Below are 27,816 nucleotides of genomic sequence, written 5' to 3'. Positions count from 1 at the left end.
CTGTGTTTTCAGACCCTAAGAAGAGTGGTGCAGTTTCTCTGCTCCCTCACACACGTGTGGTGGCAGCGGTGGTAGTGGGTGACCCTGCCATCCACCTGTGGTAGCACAGTTGGTGCTTGCCCACCATCTCCCCCAAGTGTTGGCACACTTCTATAGTCAGCACACAGCCCAGAATGTCCTCCAGCTATTGGCTGTTTTTTTTTCCCAGCAGTGTAACGCTTGCCTAGGTACAATCAACCCAGACAGTTGTCGATGGCTGGGGCCAGCATTTTTCTTTACCCCCTGTGTAATGGAGATTCAGTAACATAGAGGTAGAAGGGGCTCTGACTCACTTCTTCTCCAAATGGCCCATCACAACTGAGGCTGTGCCAAAACCAGGAGACGGGACCTCAGCCTGGGTCTTCCCTGTGGGTGGCAGAGACAGAATTTGCCTGCTACCCATCGGAAGCTTATCGCATCTGCAGGAGGCGGGACCAGAGGCAGAAGAGGAAATCAGTGTTGGGCACTTCCGTGTGGCGTGCAGACATTGCAAATAGTGGCTGGCTTAACACACTTTGCCACAGTGCCTGCCCTGGGTAGTGCTTTTTGATTGACAATTGGTAGAAATTTCTAATGAGCACTTACAGTGGCATTTATTTTTTATGTTAATATTCTTTTGAATTAAAGTATCTTCTTAGAACCAGGGAAAAGTTCTTACTCTGTAGTGTAGACAATTCATTTCTTTATTTTCTGGCCTACATTTGTTACAGGCAAAGAAAAGTAAAACCAAAATGCCATCATTGGTCAAGAAGTGGCAGAGTATCCAGCGTGAGTTAGATGAAGAGGAGAACTCGAGTTCCAGTGAAGAGGACCGGGAGTCGACCGCCCAGAAGCGCATCGAAGAGTGGAAGCTGCAGCAGCTGGTCAGGTAAAGCACAGGTCACAGTTGGGCTGCGTCGTGGTGGGTGCCTTCGGAACCAGGGTTGTGGCACAGCGGTTGAGTCATCCTCCTGCATTGCTGGTATCCCAGAAGTGCAAAGGTGCATGTCCTGGCTGCTCCACTTCGGGGGCCACTTCAACCACTTGGGGGAGTGAACCCATAGATAAAGGAACACAGTCCCTCCAGCCACCTGCCTCTGTGATTTTGACTTGAGAAAAAAGTTGGGCTGAGTTCATGTCCTGGCTTCTCCACTTCCCATGCAGCTCCTTGCTGGTAGCCTGGGAAAGCCATGGAGGATGGCCCCAGGCCTTAGGACCCTGCACTCAGGAGGGAGATCCAGAAGAAGCTTCCGGCTTCTGGCTTCAGATCGGCTCATTGCAGCCATTGTAATCACTTGGGAATGAATCAGCGTATGGAAGATTTTTCTCTGTAATTCTGCTTTTCAAATAATAATAATAATAAAAAAACTAGGCTAGCACAGTGGCTTAATAGGCTAATCTTCCATCTGTATGGGTGCTGGTTCTAGTCCCGGCTGCTCCACTTCCCTCCCAGATCCCTGCTAATGGCATAGGAAGGCAGCAGAGGATGGCCCAAGAACTTTGCACTTAACTTGGGAGACTAGATGAAGTTCCTGGCGTCTGGCTCCTGGGTCGGGGGTGGGGGCGCAGAGCCCAACCACTTTAAAAGAATTTATCCATTAGTGATTGAGCTGAAAATTCTGGGACGTTTTCATAATCCTGATAGATCCATTTCACTTAGTATGAGCCAGTTCTCATCTGCTGGTTCACTCTAAAATGTCAGGAGCGGCAGGTCTGGACTGAGCCGGCCAAAGCCAGGAGCTAGGCACTCAACCCAGGGCTGCCCGCTTGCGTGGACGGCGGGAGCCAGGCATGGCGTGTGCCACCGCTCCGTTCAGCATCTTAATTGGCTAGATAATAAACCTGTTCATTTTTGCCTTTCCAGGAATTAAGATTACTTAGTCTGTCTCTTGTTTTTACAGTGGCATGGCAGAAAGGAATGCTAATTTTGAAGCCCTTCCTGAGGACTGGCGAGCAAGACTAAAGAGAAGGAAAACGGCTCCAAATACATAGTTAAAACTTTTGAAAAAAAACTTTGTCTATGTACATTCATTTCCCAGTCTTAAAACCAGTTTTGCCCTTGTCAGATGAACTGTAAATGTGCGGTGGCGAGCATATGCATTTGCATATGCATTTTCCGAGCAAGAGCATATGCACATAATGTTTTCACATTTGTGAAGTGTGAGTTTTCTGTTGCCCTGAAGGGAGAGGCTATTGGAATTATTCGGGCCTGGTGCTGAAAAACGATGCATGTCGGGCCTGGCAAGCTCATCACTCTGAAAACGTGTGGCACCTTGAGGCGTCGTCAGCAGAAAGCACCGGAGCCTCCTGCTCATGGAGCTCACTTCTGCTTCAAAACAAGTGCAATTAAGGCAGCTCAGGACTGCAGAGCCCCTTCCTGACGGCGGCTCCCTGAAGTGCGGCTCTGGCTGCTGGTGCCCAGCTCTCGCCACCCGCGGCCCCGGCAGCATCTCCCTCCCGCTGTCAGGAACCGTTATTACCGGCCGCCAGCCCTGTCCTTGATGTTTGAGCATTCGTCCCTCAAGTCAGCCGAGGAATTGTACCAGGAGCCGCTCTGGGTATTAATGTGTCTGCATTGTCTCACCCTGTGTGCGTGGATGTGTTCTCCACACAATTCCAGTATTTAAACAGCTTATATTCTGTACTTTCTGTTGTATCACAATCAGGTAAAAATCACTTTAAGCTGAAGAAAAGGCAAATTGTGTTTTAAGGCTGTTTATATTTCTCCAGTTTGTGACCATGTAAATTTGTATATATATATATATATATATATATATAAGTATACACACACATGCTAATAAAGTGGTTTTTTATACTTCTGATTGGTTATCGTTTGGCTCTTCTAAGCTTGTTACTCCATGATTATGTAATCAGCACTTAATCTTTTATTCTGGTCAAATGTGGGAGGCAGATGGGAACACTGAAGAACAGGAAAGGGGAAAGGGAAGCAGCCGGATCCAAGAACCGGCCCCCACTCTGCTGTCTGCACCCTCCAATGGCAGCGCATGTGCCTGTTGATGTGCTGGAAATGATGTCATGTGGTTAACACTTTGAGAATAAAGGTGCTTTATTGATTTTTTATAATATAGGCAAATATGAAAGTTATATATATACAGCCTTGCTCATATATAAGGTTAACCAAAGAAACTGAACTTATCCCAGTATATTTCTACCCATGGTTTACATTTCTACCTAATCGGTGTCATGTATGATAGTGCATTGGATTTTATTTGCAACTATGCTAAAATCGGGATTACCAATTTTGTACATAAAATTGTTATTTGCATAATAGTACATTTCTGCAAATAAATTAAAGGCTACCAGCTACTTAAAGTTCATTTGTGTTAACTTCCTGACGGTTGCCAGCCTTGTAGGAATTGCTGCAGAGTGCCTCCGGTTTGCCAGTTTGAGGGGTCGCTAGGCTTCCTCCTAGTTTTGTTTCCCCCCCCCAGCTAGCCGAGTGGAGAGAATCTAGAACAAGGGCGGCAGGCGCAGGACTGGGTTAGCTGGAGCAAACGGCCTTGGAAATGACCACTCCCGGCCCTGTGGCCACCAGCCGGTCCTGTGTCTGGCTCACACACTAACCCGGCCTCTCACCCCGAGCAGGAGCACCGCTCGTGCGCCAGCCCCCATCCCTGCCCCAGGAGGCGGAGCGCGGCCCCCCCAGCGTCCTTCCGCTTCCCGCCCTTGTTGCTAGGCTACGCGAGCGCTCGCAGAAAGCGGTGGCCAGTGAGCCTGGCGAGCGAGGCCTGCGCCGGGTGCATCGGAGAGCCTCCTCCCGGCCCCTCTGCCGCCTCCTCTGCCCGGTACTGTCCCGCCCTGGAAATCCCTGCTTTCCCCTCGGTGGCCCTTGAGGAAAAACCCCAGCCGTGCCCTCACAGCAGGCGGGACAGCTTTGAACCTCTGAATTTGGTCTCTAGGGTCCGCTCTCCCGACCCCTGGCCCCTACTGTCTCGTATGGTCCCCCAGCCCCATGGCTTCCCCCTCGCTGGTGGTGTCCAGAGCCAGGTGGAAAACATGGGACCCGCGAGCGGCTGACCAGGGTGGGCTTCCTGCCCCGGTGACCCGTTGATAGGATTTCCCATTGGGAGCTGTGGGAGGCTGTGTCTGCAGCGATTTCATTTGTCCTGTTCTGGTTCTGTAGCTTTTCCTGCGTAGTCGGCGGCCCGTTGGAAATCGGGCAGGCGTTGCGGCTGCATGTGGTGACACTGACCATGCCAAAGTGACATGTTCCCGGCACTGGACTCAGAGCTGAAGCAGGAGGTTGGTACACTGCCCTCTCGCGGCGAGTCGCAGAAGTGCGGTGCCAGATGCGAAGGCTCCTTCCCTGATTGCAGCCCTCAAAGACCCTATGTGCACCTGCCAAGTTCGCGCACTGAGGAGGCCTTTCTTTCACAGGCTCTTGCCGATCCCTATGAAGACTTTATGTTTCATCACCTCCAGTACTATGGCTATTTTAAAGGTAACCCTATCTTCTCAAATTTCAGTTTTCTGGGCATCAGTGAGCTGTTTGGTTAGCTGGAGGAGTTGTGCTTTTCATATAACAATTATTGTTCCAGTCACTTGGTGAAAAACCTGTGGAAGATTCCCTGTGGATTGGCAGAGTCACCTCTTTTTGGGTGATTCATACAAGGACCTGTTTCTGGAATCTCCATTGGTGTATTGTATCGATCCTTGCGTCAATACCATCCTCTCGGTCTTTTTTTTTGTTTGTTTGTTTCTTCAAACTATGTATTAATCTTCATTTTTATTTGAAAGGCAGAAAAGTAGTGACAAACAAGTGGAGAGAGAGGGGTCCGTTTCCAAATACCTTTAATAGTCCAGGCAGTGCTGGACCAAGCCCGAGCCAGGGGTGCAAAGCACGCGGGGGACAGGGACCCCCAGGACTTGAGCCATTGTCTGCTGCCTCCCAGGCTGTGTGTTAGCGAGAAGTTGGGGCCACAGCAGAGTGTGGGCATCTCCATCAGAGGACACCACGTGCTGGCGCCTCAGTTGCTGTCCAGGCTTGCTATCTGGAAAAGCATGTCCTCCTGCTTCTGGGAAGTGTCTTGGCAAGGCAGCACTGAGGTCACACCTCCAGCTGCAATGCCATATCAGCGCTGATTTGAGTCCTGGCTGCTCTGCTTCCGGTCCAGCTCTTTGCTAACGCGCCTGGGAAGCTGGCAGAAGTCAAAGCTGCCTCAAGTGCTTGGGGCTGTGCCAACCCACGTAGGAGACCTGAGACCTGCATAGTTCCAAGCTCCTGGCTTTGGCTTCGTCCAGCTCTGGCCATGGCTGTTGCAGCCATTTGGAGAGTGAACTGGCAGATGATAAATTCCTTGTCTTTCTCTTATCTTTCACTCTTTCACTCTCTCGATAACTCTTCTTTTTTTTATAAATTAAAAAAAAAAGTCTCAGGCTTAGTGAGTTACTCTACCTGTGATGCCAGTATCCCATGTGGGCATGGGTTCTAATCCCAGCTGTTCCACTTCCCAGTCCAGCTCCCTGCTAATGGCCTGCAAAAACAGTAGAGGATGGCTCTGGAAGAACATGGAGGTTCAGGAGGAAGCCCCTGGCTCCTGGCTTTGGTCTGGCCCAGCTCTGGCTGTTGCAGTCATTTGGGAAGTGAAACAGCAGATGGAAGATCTCTCCCCGTGTTTCCTTCTCTCTTTGCTGTAACTCTGCCTTTCAAATAAAAATAATCATTTTTTATATTATTTATATAATTGAGATGGATGCATACCCATATGGCCTCTGATCAGGATGAGGAGGGTAGGACAGAGGTTTAATTTGGTTTATTTTTCCTCCTGTGTCCACAGAGGAGGGTGAGAGGGTTGTTCCTTGTTGTCAAACTACACTGAACTGCATTAGCACCTGAGGATGGGAGATGGTCATTTGGTGCTGCCTTGGACCCCTGGTGTGGGGAAGAGTGTTCTGAGGGTGTTACCCAAGTGGTCTTGATTGTTTTGAGACATGGGCCCACACCCATCCCAGCTCTCACTGATGGGTGCTGCAGCCTCGCCCAGCCTGGCCTGCGCCCAGACCTGGCTCTCATGACTTGGCAAGTGCTGCAGCCTAGCTTGGTCTGTGTCACACCCATTGTGGCTCTTCGGCTTGTCGACCCACACAACTGCTGGCAAGTGCTGCAGCCTGCCTGGCCTGACCAACCCCTGGCTCTGGCTCTCGTACTCCCCAGTGGGAGCTGCAGAGCTCAGAGATCATTCCTCCGCTGTCAGACATGCCCTCAGCCACTCCCGTGCCAGTACATCCTCGGATGCCCTGCCCGTGGGAGATCGCCTCTTGCTCTCTGCCTGCGTAGCCCACTTCCCCGGACTTAGGCACAGACTTCCCCAGGCAGTCCGCAGCTCCCTTGTCTGTGGGGTAGGGTGCCATATCTTGGCTTATAGAGTTCGCTGCCATGCCCTCCCCTCTTAAAAAAAAGAAACTATGCTTGCATGCTGGCATGTAGTATAGTTCACACAAATTCTCCAGGCCCAGAATGCCCACCAGCTACTGACTGCTTTTCTACCGGAAGTTTAACACTTGCTTAACTACAAGGCAACCTAGACAGTGCCTACAACTGGGGAAGAATAATCTTTATTAAAAAATTCTCTCAACTACTCAGGAATGCTAATCACTTTAGAATATATGTGATCTTTAAAAAATGCATTGAAATTGCATTTGTCCTGTGACTTAAAGGTCACCACAAGTGGTAATTTTGTAATACTGCCTTCCCTGCCCTTTGACTATAGTATGTTTCTCCGTGTTTAAGATTTCCCAATAAAAGTGTACATGCTTTTCAGAGTGCTTCACGTTTTTGTTTATTATGTTTTTAATTTCTGATTTTCTAAGTTTGTGCTAGCATATACAATTAAGTTTTTTTTCTAGCAAACTTGTTGGAGTCTTTTCCTACGTACTTAATTTTCTAAACGGTTATTCATTTGTCGAAAGAGAACTGAATTTCCACTCTGTGACCTGCTGGTCCACCCCCATTCTGATATTTGCATTTTCTTGGATTGGTCCCAGCAGCTGCAGTAGCTTCTAGGGCCTTTTCTGTTTTTCTCCTCCAAACCCATTCTGATGCTTCTCACATCTCCTCACGCTCTCGTTTCCTCAGTGTAACACGGACGTAATTATGTTTAACTCAACATGAGGGCTTTTTGAAGAATAGATTGTATTCCTGGTGTGGATCTCTGGGTGGGGGGTGGTGATGGAAGCAGTGGTTTGGGGACTGGTCTAGCCTGCCAGCAACTTGAACTCAAACCACCTGTTGTTAGGACAAAGAGGCAGTTTAGCGAACCCGGCTACGAGTCAGCGCACTTGGAAGCATCCCCCTCGGCACCTGCTGAATGCCTCCTTGGGGGAAAGAGACCTGCTGATGCCGGACACGTTGCCAAAGGAGAAGCTTCTGTGTGAGTGCTCACCAGTGCGGTGACCCTCCCCCAAAACCTCACTGCCCCGCCAGCCCCTTCAGCTGATGTCGGGAGGGGAGGGCAGCGAGGGGGGCCAAGGAGCTGCCTCGGCCCTATTTCACTCAAACACGTTCGCTTCCGAGTCTTCTTGGTATTGTGGGTTCATGTTAAAATACCCTCCATTCGGGACTGTGTTCCTCCAGGCGACTGAAAAAATTGTGACAATTCCTTCCTCCAGGGAACACATTGATGTTTCACAAGTTTTTTGCCTTAGAGGAAAATAAATTCCAGCTGGCTTAACTGAAAGAATTAAAAAAAAAAAAAGATTTACTTATTTATATTGGGAAAGCCAGATTTATTTTTTTTTAGATCAAATTTTTTTAAGATTTATTTATTTTTATTGGAAAGGCAGATATACAGAGAGGAGGAGAGACAGAGAGGAAGATCTTGTGTCCACTGATTCACTTCCCAAATGACCACAATGACCAGTGCTATGCTGACCCAAAGCCAGGAGCCAGGAACTTCTTCCGGGTCTCCCACATAGGTGCAGGGTCCCAAGGCTTTGGACCGTCCTCTACTGCTTTCCTGGGCCACAGGCAGGGAGCTGGATGGGAAGCTGGGCTGCCGGGATATAAACCGGCGCCCATGTAGGATCCCAGCGCATGCAAGGCAAGGATTTAACTACCAGGCTTTCCTGCTAGACCCACGTGTTCTTTATGCACAAATCTGATTGTGTCCTGTTCTACTTACAATCTTTGAATACATACATGATTTGTTCAAAACTGTAAAATATAATAATGCTATATATATTCTAAAAGTTACTTATAAAGAGAGGGAGAAAGATTTTCTACCTGCTGGTTCACTCTCTAAATGGCCACAATGGCCAGAGTGGGACCAGATGGAAACCAAGAACCAGGAGCTTCCTCTGGGTCTCCCAAGGAGGTACAGGGTCCCAAGGCTTTGGGCCATCCTGCGCTATTTCCCCAGGCCACAAGCAGGGAGCTGGATGGGATGTGGAGCAGCTGGGACACAAACTGGAGCCTGTACGGGGTCCCTACACTTGTGAGGGCAGGATTAGCCAATTCTGTGTGTGTGTGTGTGTGTGTGTGTGTGTGTGCGTGTGTGTACACAGTAAATCTTGGATACTGCCAGACAGCTTTCCGGAAAAGTCCCAGCTTACTGGTGCCCACAGGTGTTTACTTACACCTTTGCCAGCCTGAGTAAGAACATGTCTTTCCAGTCCAGCAGCTCAAAAAAAACTGGCATTTTCAGTTTGACCTACTTTTTTATTTAAAGGATGAGTAAAATTATGCAGCTGTATCAGTCTTCAAAATGTTTGTCATCTCTCCCACCCAGTCCCCTTAAATCATGGGAAAAATAAAAAGATGGAGCTGTATTAAGTAATGGCCCCCAGTGGGAATGGGAGATGGGAAGGGATGGGGAGAAAGGAGCTGGCACAGAGGGTGGAGAAACGAACCTGGACGGAAATGGTGTCTGTCTTCCTCTCCCCGGGGCCCCAGTGCTTGCCGTGCCCTGGGCGCACGCAGGTCGAAGCTGCGAGCCGAGCTATCTGACGCCCTTCCCCGTGGAAGGGGCGAGCTCCACTGTGGGCTGCTTGTGCCCTGCTCTGCCAGCAGCAGAGCTAAGCACCCCTGGACGAGCCCAGGCTGCCCGGCTGCCATGCTGCGGGGCCGTCAGCTTCCAATACCTCACCCCTCAGCTCCTCTTGGTTCTTTTCTTTCTAACCCCAATGAATCTGAAACGTGAGATTGTTTCTTTATAGTCCATGAAGTATTGTTTCTTTTAAAAACAAACCCACATTTTTTTCTAAAATATCAAGTATAAATTTGTACTTGTAAAGCACACGGAAGTTAAGATTTTATTTATTTTCATTCATTCTTGAAATGTTGTGGACACACCAGTCTGTTTTTAAAAACTTTTACTTAACCTAGTCTGAAATATTTTAAAGTTTGTTACTTAAATGTTTGCTATGACGTGCAGAAGTTAACATCTTATGGTTTAGAATCTGTCATCCTGAGCAGAATCTTAAAGACCAGTGACCAGATTGTACGTCTGTGCTAATATCTTAGTGCAAGGCTTAGTTATTTCACGGGGGACCCAGCATGATGGCTCACTAGCTAAATCCTCACCTTGCCAGTTTGTGTCCCAGCTGCTCTGCTTCCCATCCAGCTCCCTGCCTGTGGCCTGGGAGAGCAGTACAAAATGGCCTACGGCCTTGGGACCCTGCACCCGCATGGGAGACATGGAGGAGGCTCCTGGCTCCTGGCTTTAGACCAGCTCAGCTCTGGCCTTTGCAGCCATTTGAGGAGTGAACCAACAGATAGAAGATCTTTCTATCTTTTTTCCATAAATCTGATTTGTCTTTCCAATAAAAATAAATACATCTTTTTTTTTTAAGTTATTTATCTGTTATAGATGATGAGTAAAAGTCGCCTGGGAGGAGGAGTTTGCTCACTGTGCCCCTTGCTTTGCCAGGCTCCCTTTTGCTGAGCTCACCGCTTCTCCGGACCCGGCAGCTCATCTACAATGAGCTGGATGACATGACCCCCCGGCTGCAGGAGCCCCGAGAACTCTTCCCCTTCTTCTCCAGCCAGGGTTCGCTGCAGGCGCCACGATGGCCCATCGAATGTGAGGTCATTAAGGAAGACATCCATCACATTGGTAACGTGCCCCGAGCCTGACGGTCTGCCTGCCCCCAGGCCCGGCTGCTGACATGGAAGGCGGCTGGGAGCTGGCATCTGTTAACTCACCCCAAAAAGATTCCACTCTGACATGCTGATGTCCACTGGCCACAGTGAAAAGTCACCCTAGGGACTTCAGGTTTGACTTAGAGCAGTTCTGCTGCCGGTTCGGATGCCATGGTCCCATATCCCAGTGTCAGGGTTCAAATCCCACTTCTGACAACTGAAGCAGGCGCGGAGTGGACGGCAGTGATGGTGCAAGCAGCTGGGTGCCTGCCACCCACGTGAGGCACCTGGCATTGATCACTGCACCCACCGCTGCAGGCAGCTGGCTGTCTCACTCTGTCTCTCATAAGTGAGAGGAGAATTGTTTAAAAAAAATTTTTTTTTTGTAAATTACAGTAATATATCGTTCCAGTTTTATTATATTTTAGTATATGTGCTGCCAAAGCGAGCACACAGTAAAATATTAACTAGAAGCTTCTGGGTTCTTTGGGAGGCACAGGCTACTTTTCCAGAATCCAAGAAATACAAAAATAGAAATATTTAAGTTTTCAAGTCTATTTTCTAGAATGGCAATATCTCAATTTTAATAGACTGAGTTGTATTTTGATCAGCATTGTATATAGGCCATAATATCAATTTTACTGTTTTAACCGTAATTTGAGTTTACTAGAGTTTTTTTTTTTTGCAGGGGGAAGAGTAGAGACTTTTAAAATTATTGTTCATAACTGTGAGCCTTCTTCAGTACAGAAAGAGAGAGATGCCTTCCATTTGCTGGCTCACTGTCCAAATGGCCACCATGGCTAGGGCTTGGCCAGGCCTAGGTCAGGATTCAGGAGCGTCTTCCAGTTTTCAGACCTGAGTGTAAAGGGCCCAAGCACTAAGGCCATCCTCTGACGGCCCCCCAGGCTGATTAGCAGGAAACCAACCCGGAAGTGGAGGAGCCAGGACACCAACCCGGAAGTGGAGGAGCCCGGATGGGGTGTCGACATTGCAGACAGTGGTGTATCCCACCATGCTGCAGTGCTGGCTTCCAGACTTCCCTAATTACTCGGACGTGTAGATCCATCTGTCGTTGTGTCTCTGCTTTAGATACACAATTGAACATTTCCTTCTCACTCCCCTTGTGCAATATTCATTTAATAATAAGCATTAGCATTGGTTATATGTGAAGTACAGTGGTGCTAGAAATTCAGTAGTGAACAAGTCAGAGATATGCCCAGAGCTCAGAAACTGGAAGGGAAGTGAAACACTCTTTACCAGGCAGTTGCCTAGAGTTTAGTCCTTCTGGCAACACTGGACCCAGTGGGAGGGATCCACATGAGTTTCCACGAAGTATAAGCTGAGATCTGACGGATGAGTCAGAACTAGTCCAAAGGAGAAGGTCAAAGAAAACTGTTCTAGGGGCATGATGAGCATGATGGCTCAATGGCTAAATCCTTGCCTTTGCAGCCCCAGGATCCCATATGGGCACCAGTTCACATCCCAGGTGCTCCACTTCCTATCCGGCTCCATGCTTGTGGCCTGGAAAAGCAGTACAAAAGGGCCTATGGCCTTGGGACCCTGAACCTGCATGGGAGACCTGGAAGAAGCTCCAGGCTTTGGATTGGCTGGGCTCCAGTCTTTATAGCCACTTGGAGAGTGAACCAGTGCATGGAAGATCTTTGTCTCTGCAAATCTGCCCTTCCAATGAAAATGAAATAAATCTTTAAAAGAGAAGGGAGGGAAAGGAAAGGAAAGGAAGGGAAAGGGAAGGGAACGGAAGGGAAGGGAACGGAAGGGAAGGGAAAGGAGAAAAGCCCAGTGTGTTCTTTGCAGGTGGCCAGAGGACACTGAGCATGAAAGGCGAGAGATGAGGCTGAAAGCCAGGCAGAGGCTCACTGCACAGCGGGGGCAGCACTGCTCCAGGGATGCTGGGGTTGGGGCAGGTACCATGGCTAGGATCATCTGTCCTTACCCTGTACAATTTTTAGATAAAAGCTCCGTTTGATCTCGCCTGATGTTAGGATTTTACTGTGTGTATCAGACCAAGGCAGAACTCCTATGAAGATTTGGGGCTCATTTCTAAAAGGAAGGGAGAGATGAAAAGTTGAAATTTAATAGCCAAGTTACTGCAGTGGAAGCTCATCATCTTTCTAAAAGATCTTTGAAAATGCAATGTTCAGGATCAGCGCTGTGGTGTAGCGCACGGAGCCTCCCCTGTGGTGCTGGTTCCAGTTCCAGCTGTTCCACTCCTGCTCCAAACCTCTGCTAACAACCTAGGACAGCAGCAGAGGATGGCTCAAGTCCTTGGGACCCTGCGCCCCTACAGAAGACCCAGAAGAAGCTCCTGGCTTCAGACCGGCCTAGCTCTGGCCATAGCAACCACTGGGGAGTGAACAAGCATATGCAAGACTTCGCTTTCTGTCTCTCCTCTCTGTAACTGACTTTCAAGTAAAATATAAATAAATCTTTTTTTTTAAGATTTATTTTATTTTTTATTGGAAAGGCAGATATACAGAGAGGAGAGACAGAGAGGAAGATCTTCCGTACGATGATTCACTCCCCAAATGAGCGCAACGGCTGATGCTATGCTGGTCCGAAGCCAGGAGCCTCTTCTGGGTCTCCCAAGCAGGTGCAGGGTCCCAAATCCTTGGGCCGTCCTCGACTGCTTTCCTGGGCCACAGGCAGGGAGCTGGAAGGGAAGTGGGGCTGCCGGGATAGAACCGGCACCCATATGGGATCCTGGGCGTGCAAGGTGAGGACCTTAATCACTGTGCCACTGCGCCACTGCACTGGGCCCAAATAAATCTTTTTTTTTTTTTTTAATGCAATGTTCAAAAAATTTCCAGGAAACATTAACCAAGTACCTTATTATTTTTGTTAGAATTGCCCCCCAAAAATCTCATTATGGTCTTTCAAGGAAGAAGCATGATTAATTGGTTTTTGTTTTTTTTTTTTTTTTTTTTTAAGATTTAATTTGTTGGAAAGGCACATTTCCAGAATAAAGCAGAGCCTGAGAGGAAGATCTTCCATCCTTTGGTTCACTCCCCAAGTGGCCACAAGGGCTGGAGCTGAGCCAATCTGAAGCCAGGAGCCGGGAGCTTCCTCTGGGTTTCTGAGTTGGGTTATTGTCTGCTGCTTCCCCAGAATATAAGGCAGAAAGCTGGATTGGAAGGGGAGCATCTAACACACAGCTGGTCGCTTGCATGGGATCCCAGCATTTACAGGTGGAGGATTAGCCAGCAGAGCCATTGTGCCAAGCCCTTGAGTAATTATTCTAATTTAGTATATGTAAGTTCTGAGAATGTCCTTCTTGCTTATTTTGTGCTTTTTAAATTGTCTCCTTTCAGAGTGGGTTCCACCTTACCCAGAATATTTCTATCAGTCTACAGGAAATGAAGAAGTACCAGAAATTGTAGGAGAGGAGAGAGGCACAGTTGTCTATCAGCTAGATTCAGGTACAGTAATTATCACAAAGCTTGAATAATCGATAGCAACAACAAGCATGTTTCGTAGAAAGGGGAGTGATGTTAAGAATCCACAGCGTAGGGGTGGGTGTCTGCACAGGGCCACATCCCCCCGGTGAGTGTGGGGGCTCTCATCCTGGCTCTGCTGCTGCTTCCTGCGAATGCCTACCCTGGGGGGCAGCAGGGGCTTCCTCAAGCAGCTGGGTCTCTGTCATCCATGGGGGAGACCCAAAGTGGATTCCTGGCTGTGGGTTTTGACCTGGTCCAGCCCCCGTTGTTGCAAGCATTTGGGTGTGAAATATTACACAGCCAACCTCTCTCTCTCTCTGTATATAACTCTGCCTTTCAAATAAATTAAATCTATCTTTTAAAAAGAAGGATGTATTTAGATACATCTTTAATACATCTTTAAATACATTCTTTAAAAAGAATACAAGCAACCCAATGCAAAAATACAACTATGTATGAGAGATTTGAATAGATAATTTGTTGATGAAACCTCCAATGGCTTTAAGACACATGAAGAGATGCGTAACATCGCTGCTGATGAAGGACACACAAATTAGAACGAGAAGGTGGCATTTCCCCTGACTGCTCACTAGCTATAATAAAAGGCTTCTAAGTGCCAGGGAAGGCAGAGCTGCTCACTAACCCTTTAGACTGGAACCAGGGACATAATGTTCAGAGAAAAAGAAGTGAGCTGGGGATGTAATCGGAATCTCCCAGGGATGCTTTTTTTTTTTTTTTTTTAGATTTATTTATTTTTATTACAAAGTCAGATATACAGAGAGGAGGAGAGACAGAGAAGATTCTTGTTTTTTTTTTCTTCTTCTTCTTTTTTAAAGCAGGCCTCATCCACAAACGTTGCTGTTGGCTTGATGGTAAAACCTACCATGCTTTTCGGGCAACAATTTTGATAGCGATCGCTTACCAATTGGCAGATATCTAATGAAAACAGAGTAAAAATGAATTGATACATTAAAGTTTGATCTCTGTAAGAAATTTAAGGTTTTGTGAAGCTAGTGATTATTCAAGAGTTGCTTGAATTGCAATTTCACTGACAAGGATCTAGACACCTTTCATTATTTTAGAGCAAATCAACAAAAATGAAACCAACATTTCTGTGGACACAGCAATGTTACGGGCCAGGTATCAGCAATGTGGGTCAGTGACTGGCATCCCACGTCAGAGCTGTTTGAGTGCTGATTGCTTTCACTTTTGACCCAGCTTCCTGCTTCATGTACCAGGGAAGGCAGCTAAACATGAACCAAGATCGGGGCCCAGCACCGATACAAGAGACCAAGGTGGAGTCCCTGGCTTTGGCTTTGGTCTGACCCAGGCCTGGGTACCGAGGTCATTGGGGAAGCAAAATAGTAGGTGACAGATCTGTCTCTTCTTCTCTCTATTGCTTTTTCATGTAAGTTTTTTTTTTAAGATTTATTTTTATTATTATTATTTTTTTTTACTGGAAAGGCAGATATACAGAGAGGAGAGACAGAGAGGAAGATCTTCCGTCCGATGATTCACTCCCCAAGTGAACGCAACGGCCAATGCTATGCTGGTCCGAAGCCAGGAGCCTCTTCTGGGTCTCCCACGCGGGTGCAGGGTCCCAGAGCTTTGGGCCATCCTCAACTGCTTTCCCGGGCCACAGGCAGGGAGCTGGAAGGGAAGTGGGGCTGCCGGGATAGAACTGGCGTCCATATGGGATCCTGGGCGTGCTAGGCGAGGACCTTAGCCACTTGCGCCACCGCGCCGGGCCCTTCATGTAAGTTTTAAAAAGAAATATTTATTTTTATTAGAAAGGCAAATTTGATTTACTGAGAAAGAGCGAACAAGATCTTCCATCCACTGGTTCACTCCCCACGAGGCCACAATGACCAGAGATGAGCTGATCTAAAGCCAGGAGCCAGGAAACAGGAGCTTCTTCCAGGTCTCCCCTGTGCTTGCAGGGTCCTAAAGCTTTGTGCCATCCTGTGCTGCTTCCCCAGGCCACAAGCAGGGAGCTGGATGAGAAGTAGAGTAGTAGCCGGGACGTGAACTGGTGACCATGTAGGATCCCGATGCATTGGAAGGATTTAGCCACTGAGGCATCAGGCTCTGTCCTCTAAACCACTTTAAAGAACTTCAAATTAGTCCACTCTTGAACATGGCAAGTCTAAATAGTCATTGTCCCCACCTAGAATAGCGCTGTGTCCCCAAAGAGACCCGTCGGTACTTGTTGGGAATACTTTAGAGCGCGGCCTGGCTGAACGTGTCTCTCCCCTCTGCACTGCCTTCAGAAGCATCCTATTTCACCAGCTCCCGAGTGGGAGGCAAACGGGGAGCCATCAAGGAACTTGCGGTCACCCTGCAAGGCCCCGAGGACTGCACTCTGCTGTTTGAATCAAGGTTTGAGAGCGGAAACCTGCAGAAAGCCGTCCGAGTGTGAGTAAGGGGGCACGTGGGGGTCAGGAGCGACAGGCAGGTGTCTTTAGGAACAATATGACGGTATAGGAGTGCTTGTAAAATGGAAGAATGGTGGAGGGCGTAGGATGAGCAACACTGTGTGGTACAGTAGACGAAGCTGCCTCCTGCCAACACCAGAATCCCATATCAGAGACTCATTCAAGGCCTAGGGAACCCTGCTGCTGGTGCAGCTCCCTGCTGCCATGCCTGGGCAGGCAGTGGGAGACGAGCCAGGGACTCCTGCACCCACAAGGGAGACCCAAATGGAGCTCCAGCCTCCTGGTTTTAGTCTAGGCAAACCCCAGTTACTGCAGCCATTTGGAGAGTAAGCCAGCAGCTAAAAGCTCTCTCTCTCTCTCTCTCTTATTTATTTATTTATTTATTTATATTGGAAAGTCAGACATACAGATAAGTGGAGAGACAGAGAGGAAGATCTTCCGTCCGTTGATTCACTCCCCAACTGACCGCAACGGCTGGAGCTGAGCCGATCTGAAACCAAGAGCCAGGAGCTTCTTCTGGGTTTCCCATATGGCTGCAGGGTCCCAAGGCTTTGGGCCATCCTCGACCTCTGTCCCAGGCCACAAGCAGGGACTCAAAGTGGAGTAGCCGGGATATGAACCGGCACTTACAAGGTGAGAATTTAGCCACTGAGCCATCGTGCCGGGTTCTGAGTGCTCCACTTTTAACCCAGCTCTCTGCTAATGGCCTGGGAGGGACATAGAGGATCGTCCAGGTCCTGAGACCCCTGCACCCACGTGGGAGACACGGAAGACGCTCCTGGCCACCAGCTTAGGGCCACCTTAGCTTTGGCATTGCAGCCACCTGTGGAGTCAACCAGCAGATGGAAGATCTTGGTTTCTTCCTCTCTGTAACTTGACTTTTAAGTAAAATAAACAAATCATTAAGAAAAAAGTTGGTGATATATTGAACTCGAGTTGGAAGAGGTGAGTCCAGTCTCAAATTGGAGGGACATGATCCGAAGGAACCAGAGCAGTTGAGGAAACTGCTTATTGCTGATCTGAGCTTTGAAAGCACAGATGATAGTGTGAGAGAACATTTTGAGAAATTGGGCACGCAGACGGAGGCCCCAAACAAAATGTTCCCGGGGCTTTGGTTTCGGGACTTATTCTTGTGTTGAAGAGGTGGGTCAACCACTCAATGGGCGTGTCGTGGGACCAAAGAGAGCTGTTTCTAGAAAGGGTATTGTAAAGCTTGGTGCCCATCTAAGAGTGAAGAAAACTTTTGTTTCTAGTATTAAAGAAGATACAGAGGACTATAATTTGAGAGACTACTTTGAGAAGCATGGCAAGATTGAAAGCATAGGAGTTATGGAAGACAGAGTGGCAAAAAAAAAAAAAAGAGGATTTGCTTTTGTAACTTTTGATGATCGTGATGCAGTTGATAAAATTGTCGTTCAGAAATACCACACTATTAATGGGCACAGTTGTGAAGTGAAAAAAGGTCTTTCTCACCAAGAGATGCAGTCTGCTGCTGGATCACCAAGAGGCCGTGGAGGTGGATCCGGCAACTTTATGGGTCGTGGCGGAAAGTTTGGTGGAAGAGGAGGTGATGGAGGAGGTGATGGTGGCAGCTGTGGCGGTGGTCCTGGTTACAGTAGCAGGGGAGGCTGTGGTGGTGGCGGACCAGGATATGGAAACCAAGGTGTCGGATGTCGTGGAGGAGGAGAATATGATGGTTACAAAGAAGGAGGGAATTTTGAAGCTAAGTATAGTGGTGGTGGAAACGACAGTGATTTCAGAAATTATATCGGACAACAGCAATCAAATTATGGGCCCATGAAAGGGGGCAGTTTTGGTGAGAGAAGCTCGGCAGTCCCGAGGGCTGTGGTTATGGATCTGGTGGTGGAAGTGGTGGATATGGTGGCAGAAGGTGCTAAAAACAGCAGCAAAGGGCTCCAGTTCTTAGCAGGAGAGAGAGCGAGGAGTCGTCAGGAAAGCTGCAGGTTCCTTTGAGAGTCGTCCCAAATGCATGAGAGGAACCGTAAAAATCGGCCACAGGAGGAACTGTGATCCATAGTCAGAAAGGTTCCTGCAGCTTAGCCAGGAAACCCTTCTCGTGCAGGGCTGCCACAGCCACGGTTAGCAAAACGTGCAGCTGCGGATTAATGCAGTGTAGTGTCAATCAGATGTGCATTCCTGAGGCCTTTTATCTGTTGTAGCTCTGTCTTTTTCTTTTCATTACATCAGGCATATTGCCCTGTAAATTGTGTTAGTGGTACCAGGAATTTAAAAAAATTAAGGAATTTTTAACTTTTCAAAAAAAAAAAAGTTTGTAGAAAATGGAATGAAAAGATCTTGGTGCAGAAAGTTGCTTTGAGATCCCTGTGCGTTTGGTGTCGTCAAGCTGTTCATGAAAATTTCATTCTTTGAAAAAAAAAAAAACATATGGATTTCAAGATTCTTTAGAAAATAAACTTTTCAAAAGGTGGTTATTTATTTGAAAGGCAGAGACATAGAGAGATCTTGCACTGTGGGTTTACTTTCCAAATGGCCAAAACAGCCAAAGGCTTAGAACTCCAACCAGGTCTCCTGCATGGATTGGGGTGAAGGGTTGGGGGTAGGCAAGATCACCTGCTGCCGCTTTGCCAGGCATATTAGGAGCTGGATCAAAAGTGGATGCCAGCACCAAAAGTGGCAGATCAACCTTTATGGAATCCCAGTGCGTGTGAGGAAAGGACTTTAGCCACTAGGCTACAGCACCAGGCCCTGCCCATTTCCCAGTGCTAGAGGGTTCATCAGAGAGGGAAAAATGACCTCTCACTGGAGTTTTCATTTCTTTAATCGTCCACGTGGGGGACTATCCTTTGATATAATTTTTAGCTACTTGTATTCCCTTCTCGGCAGCTTAGTCTTGCTTCTTTTAAACAAGGCGCATACTTCCATTTTCAAATAATTTCAAATAATGAGCAGAGAGATAAACAATGCTGAGAACGTCTCCCCAGCAGTGACCCGCGAGGTGGATGGGCGCTGCCCACCAGAGGGCGTGCGAGTCAATGGGCAGAAACTGCTGCTCTGGGAGGATGCCCAGTGGGAGAACGCCCCGCGCCATGCAGCAGGGAGCTTGGAGACTGCCCCTCCTCGCCCTAAGCAAACTCTCCTTCCCCAGGTGTCCTCAAAGGCGACATGTAATTTGGAGAACAGGGTGCATTAGAAAATAAATGTTTGGTGCACTTTTCAGTTATAATGACTCCTGTTTTTAACCAGGAGAAAATAGTGTTAGGCCAGATTTGTTTTTTTGAGACGCCCGTCAAGTTGTAGAGACATCCTTCTGTGTTCATTGCAGAGGCACCTATGAGTATGAACTCACCTTGCGAACCGACCTCTACACCAACAAACACACGCAGTGGTTTTATTTTCGTGTCCAGAACACCAGAAAAGACACCACGTATCGCTTCACCATCGTTAACTTGCTGAAGCCCAAGAGCCTCTACACCGCAGGGGTGAAGCCACTCATGTACTCGCAGCTGGATGCCAGCACCTACAGCATCGGCTGGAGGCGAGAAGGCGACGAAATCAAGTATTACAGGAACCCGGCCGACGATGGGCAGCAGCCCTTTTACTGCCTCACGTGGACCGTTCGGTTTCCACATGACCAGGACACTTGCTTTTTTGCCCATTTCTACCCCTACACATATACCGATTTGCAGTGCTACCTCCTGTCGGTGGCCAAGAACCCCACCCAGTCCCAGTTCTGCAAGCTGCGGACGCTGTGCCGGAGCCTGGCCGGGAACACGGTGTACCTGCTCACCATCACCAACCCATCCCGCTCCCCGCAAGAGGCGGCCGCCAAGAAGGCCGTGGTCCTGAGCGCCCGAGTCCACCCCGGGGAGACCAACGGCTCCTGGATCATGAACGGCTTCCTGGATTTTATCCTGAGCAACGCCCCCGACGCCCAGCTCCTCAGGGACATCTTTGTCTTCAAGGTGGTGCCCATGTTAAACCCAGACGGCGTGATTGTGGGGAACTACCGGTGCTCGCTGGCCGGAAGGGATCTGAACAGGCGCTATAAAACCATCCTGAAGGACTCTTTCCCTTGCGTTTGGCACACCAGGAACATGATCAAGAGGTGAGAGCTTTGCTCGGTTGCCCTTCCTGGAAGTGCTGGGAGCGCCAGAGCTGGGTGCCCCTTTCGGGTGTCACACTTGATCTTAGGCAGAGGTTTTTCATGCCTGTGCCTTTTGTTAAAGATGCATTTGTTTACTTAATTATTATTATTTTTTTTATGATTTGAAAGGCAGATTCACAGAAAGAGACAAAGAGGCTTTTCCATGCATTGGTTCTCTGCACAAATGGCCACACTAGCTAGAGCTGAACTGATCTAAAGCCAGGAGCCAGGAACCTCTTCTGGATCTACCACATGGGTGCAGGGGCTCAAGGACCTGAGCCATCCTCCTGTGTTTTCCCAGGCTGTAAACAGGGACCTTGATAGGACGTGGAGCAGCTAGGACTAGAGCTGGTGTCCTTATGGGATTCTGGCACCGCAAGGTACAATATTAGCCTTTGAGGTACTGCACCAGCCCCGGTTTATTTTCGAAAGGCGGAGTTGCAGAGAGTGAGTGAGTGAGTGAGTGGGTGGTCTTCATTCGCTCGCTCACTCCCCAGATGGCCTCAATGGCTGGAGCTGAGCCAGTCCAAAGTCTCCCAGGTGGCTACAGGGACCCAAAGACTTGGGCCATTCTCCACCGCTTCCACCGGCACATCAGTAGGAAGCTAGATCAGAAGTGGAGCAGCTGGGTGTCCGAATGGCACATTTATGGAGCACTGGTGCCAGAAGCAACAGCTCTACCCACTACACCACAGCACCAGCCGCTTCATGTTTCTACTGGCAAATCATGTCTTGTCTTGGAGGTGAAACTGGATGTGCAACATTTCACCTAGAGCCGCCTCACGTGTCAGTGAAACACGAGGCACAGCCGGTCATTGGTAAAAGCACTGGATGACTGTCATGTGAGCAAGCCCACCTTGAAGGAGCTTCATCCGACAGCGAATGAATGCTGTGTGAATGGGTGGGGGAGTGCTGGGCATCAGGCAGCATGGTTATCAACACATGGGCGGGAGTCAGGCCTGCTTTTCTTTTTCATTCATTCATTCATTTTTTTTTTATTGCACAGTCAGATTTACACAGAGAAGGAAAGACAGACAGAAAGATCTTCCATCTGCTGGCTCACTCCCCCAAGTGGCCGCAACAGCTGGAGCTGAACTGATCCAAAGCCAGGAGCCAGGAGATTTCTTTTGGGTCTCTTACGCAGGTGCCAGGTCCCAACGCTTTGGGCCATCCTCTACTGCTTTTCCAGGCCATGAACAGAGAACTGGGTGGGAAGTAGCGTAGCCAGCATAGGAACTGGTGCCCATATGGGATTCTGGCACACACAAAGTGAGGATTTAGCCATTAGGCTACCACGCTGGACCCAGAGCTGCTTTTACTGACTTGAGACCTGGTATTACCACTGTGGCTGGGTCTGCGATTTAACCTTGGCCATTGCAGCTCTGGCCTCCTCACTTGTAGAATGAGAGTGACAGTATCCCGGCTCGAGTGGCTCCAGGGAACAGTGAGATCATCACTCTGGCCTGCCTTACCCATCATCAGTGTGCGCGTTGTCGCTCCTGTCCCCCCTCCTACCATCAGCCTCTCCACGAGGAGGGGACACGATCGGCATGTTGGGGTGTGTTTCCTGGTGACCCTCTTCCTGCAGCTCTCTCTCTGCCACTGTCACCCCGGTCACAAGCCTACAACCTACGTGGGCTCTCCTGCCACAACTTTACTCCACGTCCTTGTCAGCCTACTCCAGGCCTATGTACCACCTCTTGTCATGTTAAAACTTTTCCATTTGCGGGGTGAGTGTTGTAGTGCAGTGGGTCAAGCTGCTACTGGGGACAACTGTGTCCCATACTGGAGTCCCAGCGCAAGTCTTTGCTGCTTCGTGTCAGAGCCTGGTGTCTGGTGAGGCATCCCAGGGAAGTGACAGGTGATGGCTCAGGTGTTTGGGCCACTCCCACTAATGCAGGAGATCCACATGGAGCTTTAGTCCCAGCTCTGGCTATTGTGAGGCACTTGAGGAATGAATAAGTGGATGGAAGATGTCTTTCAACTTTCCATTCCAGGTCCCTCTGGCAGAGACAGAGATGAGGGGTGCTGCTGCTGGCGACACATGTTTTGAGGGTGGGACCGGCATCTGTGGAAGCCTACAGGATTGATCCGGTGGAAGGGGGACGAAGGCTGTCCGTAGCCACGCTTAGGGAAGACCGTAGCTGGTCCTCGGTGGTCTGCATGATTTGCATGTCTCCTGAGTTCTCCGTCTCCTTCCCAGACTTCTTGAAGAGAGAGAAGTGCTCTTGTACTGCGACTTCCACGGCCACAGTCGTAAGAATAACATCTTCCTGTATGGCTGTAACAACAACAACCGCAAGTACTGGCTTCACGAGCGCGTCTTTCCTTTGATGTTAAGCAAAAACGTGCCCGATAAGGTAAGCCCGAGGGTGCCGTCAGCCATTGGCGGGGGGCTGCGGAATCACTGTTTCTGTGTGGGACGCCTTGTCCTTCTGTGGCGTTCCAGCAACCTAGACTTCCAAGAATTTACAAAGATGGGGCTTTAAGAATTTTTGTGTTCCATCGACCCATGCACAGATAACTAAAATGGGATTTATTCACACAGTGTAATGTTACTCACTGGTAAATAGGTTAACCTTCAGGGTCAACCTCGAACTAACTGTGCTGAGTGAGAGGAGAGAGAGGGAGAGAAAATAAATCATCTGTCTGATGATTTAGTCCCCAAAAGGCTGCAAGGCTGGGTCAGGCTGAAGCCAGGACACTGGAGCTCCATCCAAGACTGCCACACGGTGCAGGGCCCCAAGTCCTTGGGACATTTTTTTTTTAAAGATTTATTTATTCTTATTAGAAAGTCAGATATACAGAGAGGAGGAGAGACAGAAGGGAAGATCTTCTGTCTGATGACTCACACCCCAAGTGGCCACAACACACAACTGGAGCTGAGCCAATCCGAAGCCAGGAGCCAGGAGCTTCTGCAGGGTCTCCCACGTGGATGGAGGGTGCCAAGGCTTTGGGCTGTCCTCAACTGCTTTCCCAGGCCACAAAGAGGGATCTGGATGGAAAGCAGGACCACTGGGATTAGAACCGGCGCCCACATGGGATCCCGGCGCGTGCAAGGCGAGGACTTTAGCCGCTAGGCTACTGTGCCAGGCCCTCCTTGGGAGATCTTGTGTTAATCTTCCAGGCACTTGAGCAGATGACTGGATCACAACTGGAACATCTAAGATTCAACTTGGTCCCCAGATGGGATGCCAGTGTTTCAGGTGGTGGCATAACCTGCCGAGCCACATGCCAGGCCCAGATGAGTGAATTTTATGGTATGTGAATTAAAACTCAATAAATATATTTAGAAACTTTCTCTGGCTGCTTTCCCTGAACATGAACATGAACTGAAGCTACCTATCACCCTCAAGCCTGTGCAGGCAATAAAAGGGTTAAAGGGCAACCACAATGCTAATTCCTGTCAGTTTGCAGAAAAGCTTGTTTAAAACACGATCACAGGCTCAGTGCAGTAGCCAAGTGGCTAAAGTCCTCACCAGGCATGTGTCGGGGATCCCAAATGGACACTGGTTCTAATCCCGGCTGCTCCACTTCCCATCCAGCTCCCTGCGTGTGGTCTGAGAGAGCAGTTGAGTATGGCCCAAAGCCTTGGGACACTGCAGCAATGTGGGAGACCCTGCTCCTGGCTCCTGGCTTCAGATCAGCGCAGCTCCTGGCAATGAGGCCTCTTCGGGAGTGAATCAGTGGACAGAAGATCTTTCTATCTCTCCTTTTCTCTGTATATCTGACTTTCCACATAAAAGTAAATAAACCTTCAAAAATTAATATGAGACACAAATAAATACAAAGTAGTAAAAAGAGAATGAAAACCACGTGTTTAATAGTTGGCTGAGCACATACAGATCATCTGCATTGGTCTAGAAGCTGTTTTTTTGCATCATAAATAGGTCCACTAAATGTGGCTATTAGCTGGAAAGGAGACAATAAAGTTGGTGTTGTGATGCTTGGCACACTCGTATCCCCGGTTGGAGTGCTGGTTCGAGTCTCAGCTACTCCACTTTGAACCAGATCCACAGCATGGCAGTTGCATTGCACCAGGTGACGGTTCAAGTACTTGCCCTCGTGCCACCCATGCAGTAGCCCAGGATTGAGATTCAGGGCCCTGGCTTTGGTCTTGCCCAGAATCAGCAGGTAGAATTTATCCTTCTCGGGCCCGGCGCGGTGGCCTAATGGATAAAGTCCTGTTTATAATGGAAGGATTCTTTTTGGCTCTAAGTTTTGAAGCTTTGTAGTCTAGGATTGTGCAGCCCACTGATTCAGGCACTTGATGTGGCGTAAGGATGGTGGCGGGGCCGTCACAGGCTGAGCCAGGAAGCTTGCTTGGTTTATAGCACTAACTTTCTTGTGCGAACCACCCACAAAGGGCAAGCCTCCGGTGACCTAAAGACCTCCTGCCAGGCCACAGTGAGACCGGCTGTCCACCCTGCGTCGGCAATCACTAACTGTTGTTTTAAACGTGTGCTGACTTGAAAGGCAAACTGAGAAAGATTGTGTATCTGCTAGTTGACTCCACCGTGGCCACTGCGGGTCCAGGCCAGGATGACCCAGGTCTCCCCCCTGAACCCGAGCTCTTGGGCTGTTGTCTGCTGTCCTCCGGGTACAGGAGCAGGAGGTGGGATCTGAAGCACAGGGTCGCCAGGTCTCCTGGGCTGTGAGCATCCCAACAGGGGTGTAACTGCCCCGTCAGAGCGTACATGTGATCCACTGATTGTCAGCAGAAGAGCTTAGGGGCATGGCACTGCAGATTGGACTGCCACTTGCAATGCCAGAGTCCCCCATGGGCACCAGTTCAAGTCCCAGGTGCTCTGCTTCTCATTCCACTCCCTGTTAACGTGCCTGAAAAAGCAGTGGTTGATGGCCCTGCATCTGCGCCCCTGCATCCACAATGGAAACTTCAACAGAACTTTGAGCACCCAGCGTTGGCCTGACCCGCTCTGTGGCCAGATGGTCTTTTGGAACTCTCTCTCTCTTTATTCTTCCTCCTCTTTCTCTAACTCTGCCTTTCAAATAAATACACCTTTAGAAAGAAAAAAAGGGGGGGGGAGAGAAAAGGTTGTATTGTCCCCCCCCCCCCCGCTCTCCCTCTCTCTCTTCAGAAAGGGCATCATATCCAGAACCCAGGATGAAGAACAGTTACAGGAAAGGCACACTCCCTGGGGTGATCGGAGCACTGTCCCCCGGCTCCTGCACTCCTCCGGCAGGAATGCCCGGGGTTGGGCGCCACTAGTGGGGCCGGAGTCGCAGTACAATTTACATGTTGTTGTTTTTTTTTAAGATTTATTTATTTTTATTGGAAAGGCAGATTTACAGAGAGGGAGAGAGACGGGGAAAGAGCGTCCATCTACTGGCTCACTCCCCAAGTGGCCACAACAGCCGGAGCTGAGCTGATCTGAAGCCAGGAGCCGGGCACTTCTGCGCTTCCCAAGTGGGTGCAGGTGCCATCGGACTTGAGCTGCCTCTGCTGCTTTCCCAGGTCACAAGCCCAGAACTGGATGAGAAATGGAGCATCTGGGTCACAAAGTGGCACCCGCATAGGATGCCAGCACTGTGAACAGATTATTGTGCTATGCTGTTACGCCATCCCCCACAATTTCAGTTTTTAATCTCCACATACTGTGAAACCTTGTAGGACAAAGGGCTAGGGTGGCCATAAAAAACCATGGAGGATATTGAACTCCAAGTGATAAGATTAGCATAAGGGAAGGAGAGAGTTCCTGGCAGACTACAGGGTAAGGAATACATAGTTCTTGTATTGAGAATAAGCTTAAATAGATTCAAAGGTTCAAGTTGGGGAGTGGCAGAAACAGAAGGTAAATCCACATAGGGTCTTGAATGCCGCAGGAAGGCCACCTTCCCACAGAGGCATTCTAGAAACTCTGCAGAATGGTCCCTGGAAAAGAAAGACAAAGGAAGGCTCATGGGCAGATGGGATTGGAAAACAAAGCACAAAGATGAGCACTCTCCTGTGGGCGTTCCTGTCCACCATTGCACAGGAAGTGCTCTGGGAGGCCCGGCAGGGGACATGCTGAATTTTGCCCTTAACCTTTCATCTCCCAACTAACAGCATCACAGAACTCCACCCGCCTTCTCCACCTCCTGTAACACCTACTAAGACATTTTGTAAGGGGTGGGCATTTGACACCGCGAAGGGTGCTTGCATCCCATCTCAGATCAGCTGGTTCAAGTCCCAGCTCCTCTACTTCCAATCCAGCCAGCTGCTAACGTGTACCCTGGAAGACAGAAGATGATGGCTCAATTATAGAGGCCCCTGCTCTTTTCCTGGGAGACTCAAATGAAGTTCTGGGCTCTCAGCTTCCACTGGCCCAGCTTTGGCTAATATGAGCATCTGGGAATAAAGCAGCAAATGGAAGATCTGTCTCTCTGCCTTTGAAATAAATGACATTAAATAAATAACTTCTAAAAAGCCTTACAGGGCCTGGCGCGGTGGCGCAGTGGTTAAGGTCCTCGCCTTGCGCGCCCGGGATCCCATATGGGCGCCAGTTCTAATCCCGGCAGCCCCACTTCCCTTCCAGCTCCCTGCCTGTGGCCTGGGAAGGCAGTCGAGGACAGCCCGGAGCTTTGGGACTCTGCACCTGTGTGGGAGACCCAGAAGAGGCTCCTGGCTTTGGTTTGGCATAGTATCAGCCCTTGCACTCACTTGTGGAGTGAATCATCATACGGAGGATCTTCCTCCCTGTCTCTCCTCTCTGTATATCTGCCTTTCCAATAAAAAAAATAATAAAAATAAATCTTTAAAAAAAAATCCTTACATTTACGGAACAAAGTTTGAAAAATAATATGTAGACATGGGGATGTTCTTGCCTCAGACTAGCGAATCTTAGACTTCTCTTTTGTGTTGGGTCGTAATTAACAGCGATTCTGGATTTTTCTTTAGTTCTCTTTTCATAGTTGTAATTTTAAGGTCCAAAAGTGCAAAGAAGGAACGGGACGAGTCGTGATGTGGCGGATGGGAATCCTAAACAGCTACACCATGGAGTCGACCTTTGGTGGGTCCACCCTGGGTAAGCTCTACCGGTCATCTCGCGAGCCAGCCTGGCAAGGGAAGGCCAAGCAAAGTCTGACCAGCCAAGTCTGGCCTCAGCCCAAATCTCAGTACCCTAAAATACGAATATGAAATGAAATACTGGATGGAATGGTACAGCATAGTGATTCCTTAGGACTTGGGACAGGCAGATTTAGGTTTAGATTCAAACCCCCTTTACAAGACAATTCTGGGCCCAGAGCATCAGCTCAATTGGCTAATCCTTCCCCTTCAAGTGCTGGCATCCCCATATGGGCACCAGTTCATTTCCTGGCTATTCCAGTTCCCATCCAGCTCCCTGCTTACAGCCTAAGAAAGCAGTGCAGGGTGACCCAATGCCTTGGGCCCCTATGCTTGCGTGGGAGACCTGGAAGAGGCTCCTGGCTCTGGATTAGCTTAGTTCCAACTGTTACAGGCAATCAGGGAGTGAACCAGCAGATGGAAGATCTTTCCTCTCTTTCTCTGTTTCTCTCTGTGTCTTTCTTTCTCTCCCCTCCTCTCTCTGGAAATCTGGCTTTCCAATAAAAATAAATAAATCTTAAAAAAAAACATAATTCCAGGTAAATCTTTGAACCTCATTTTTCTTTAATTGTAATAATACTGTAATAGTAGTTGCATGATAAATAGACATTAATGAG

At 48.8% G+C, this 27,816-nt stretch overlaps 2 protein-coding genes and 1 pseudogene across 3 annotated transcripts in view; all 3 read left to right on the top strand.

Moving 5' to 3' along the window:
* FNBP4 (formin binding protein 4) overlaps nucleotides 1-2,370 on the top strand; it is a 35,395-nt gene extending 33,025 nt beyond the window's left edge. For both annotated transcript variants that reach the window (XM_040980255.1, XM_040980254.1), the window contains exons 16-17: nucleotides 750-907; nucleotides 1,920-2,370. In XM_040980255.1, the coding sequence (XP_040836189.1) occupies nucleotides 750-907; nucleotides 1,920-2,010 (249 nt within the window). In that variant the 3' untranslated portion in view covers nucleotides 2,011-2,370. The remainder of the gene's footprint in view (nucleotides 1-749; nucleotides 908-1,919) is intronic.
* Nucleotides 2,371-4,245: 1,875 nt separating this feature from the next.
* The window catches only part of AGBL2 (AGBL carboxypeptidase 2), a 37,126-nt gene continuing 13,555 nt past the window's right edge, over nucleotides 4,246-27,816 (top strand). Inside the window, exons 1-9 of the mRNA XM_040980272.1 lie at nucleotides 4,246-4,281; nucleotides 4,417-4,480; nucleotides 7,275-7,409; nucleotides 9,906-10,091; nucleotides 13,447-13,554; nucleotides 15,834-15,987; nucleotides 19,312-20,094; nucleotides 22,337-22,493; nucleotides 27,032-27,158. Coding sequence (XP_040836206.1) covers nucleotides 4,246-4,281; nucleotides 4,417-4,480; nucleotides 7,275-7,409; nucleotides 9,906-10,091; nucleotides 13,447-13,554; nucleotides 15,834-15,987; nucleotides 19,312-20,094; nucleotides 22,337-22,493; nucleotides 27,032-27,158 — 1,750 coding nt within the window. The remainder of the gene's footprint in view (nucleotides 4,282-4,416; nucleotides 4,481-7,274; nucleotides 7,410-9,905; nucleotides 10,092-13,446; nucleotides 13,555-15,833; nucleotides 15,988-19,311; nucleotides 20,095-22,336; nucleotides 22,494-27,031; nucleotides 27,159-27,816) is intronic.
* Nucleotides 16,045-17,905, top strand: LOC121156481 (annotated as a pseudogene).

The sequence above is a fragment of the Ochotona curzoniae genome, unplaced genomic scaffold (genome assembly GCF_017591425.1).
Source record: "Ochotona curzoniae isolate NIBS_2020 unplaced genomic scaffold, NIBS_Ocur_1.0 contig_3432, whole genome shotgun sequence".
NCBI lineage: Eukaryota > Metazoa > Chordata > Mammalia > Lagomorpha > Ochotonidae > Ochotona > Ochotona curzoniae.
Note: the sequence above shows the minus strand (reverse complement) of the source record. Positions and strands in the feature narration are given on the sequence as shown.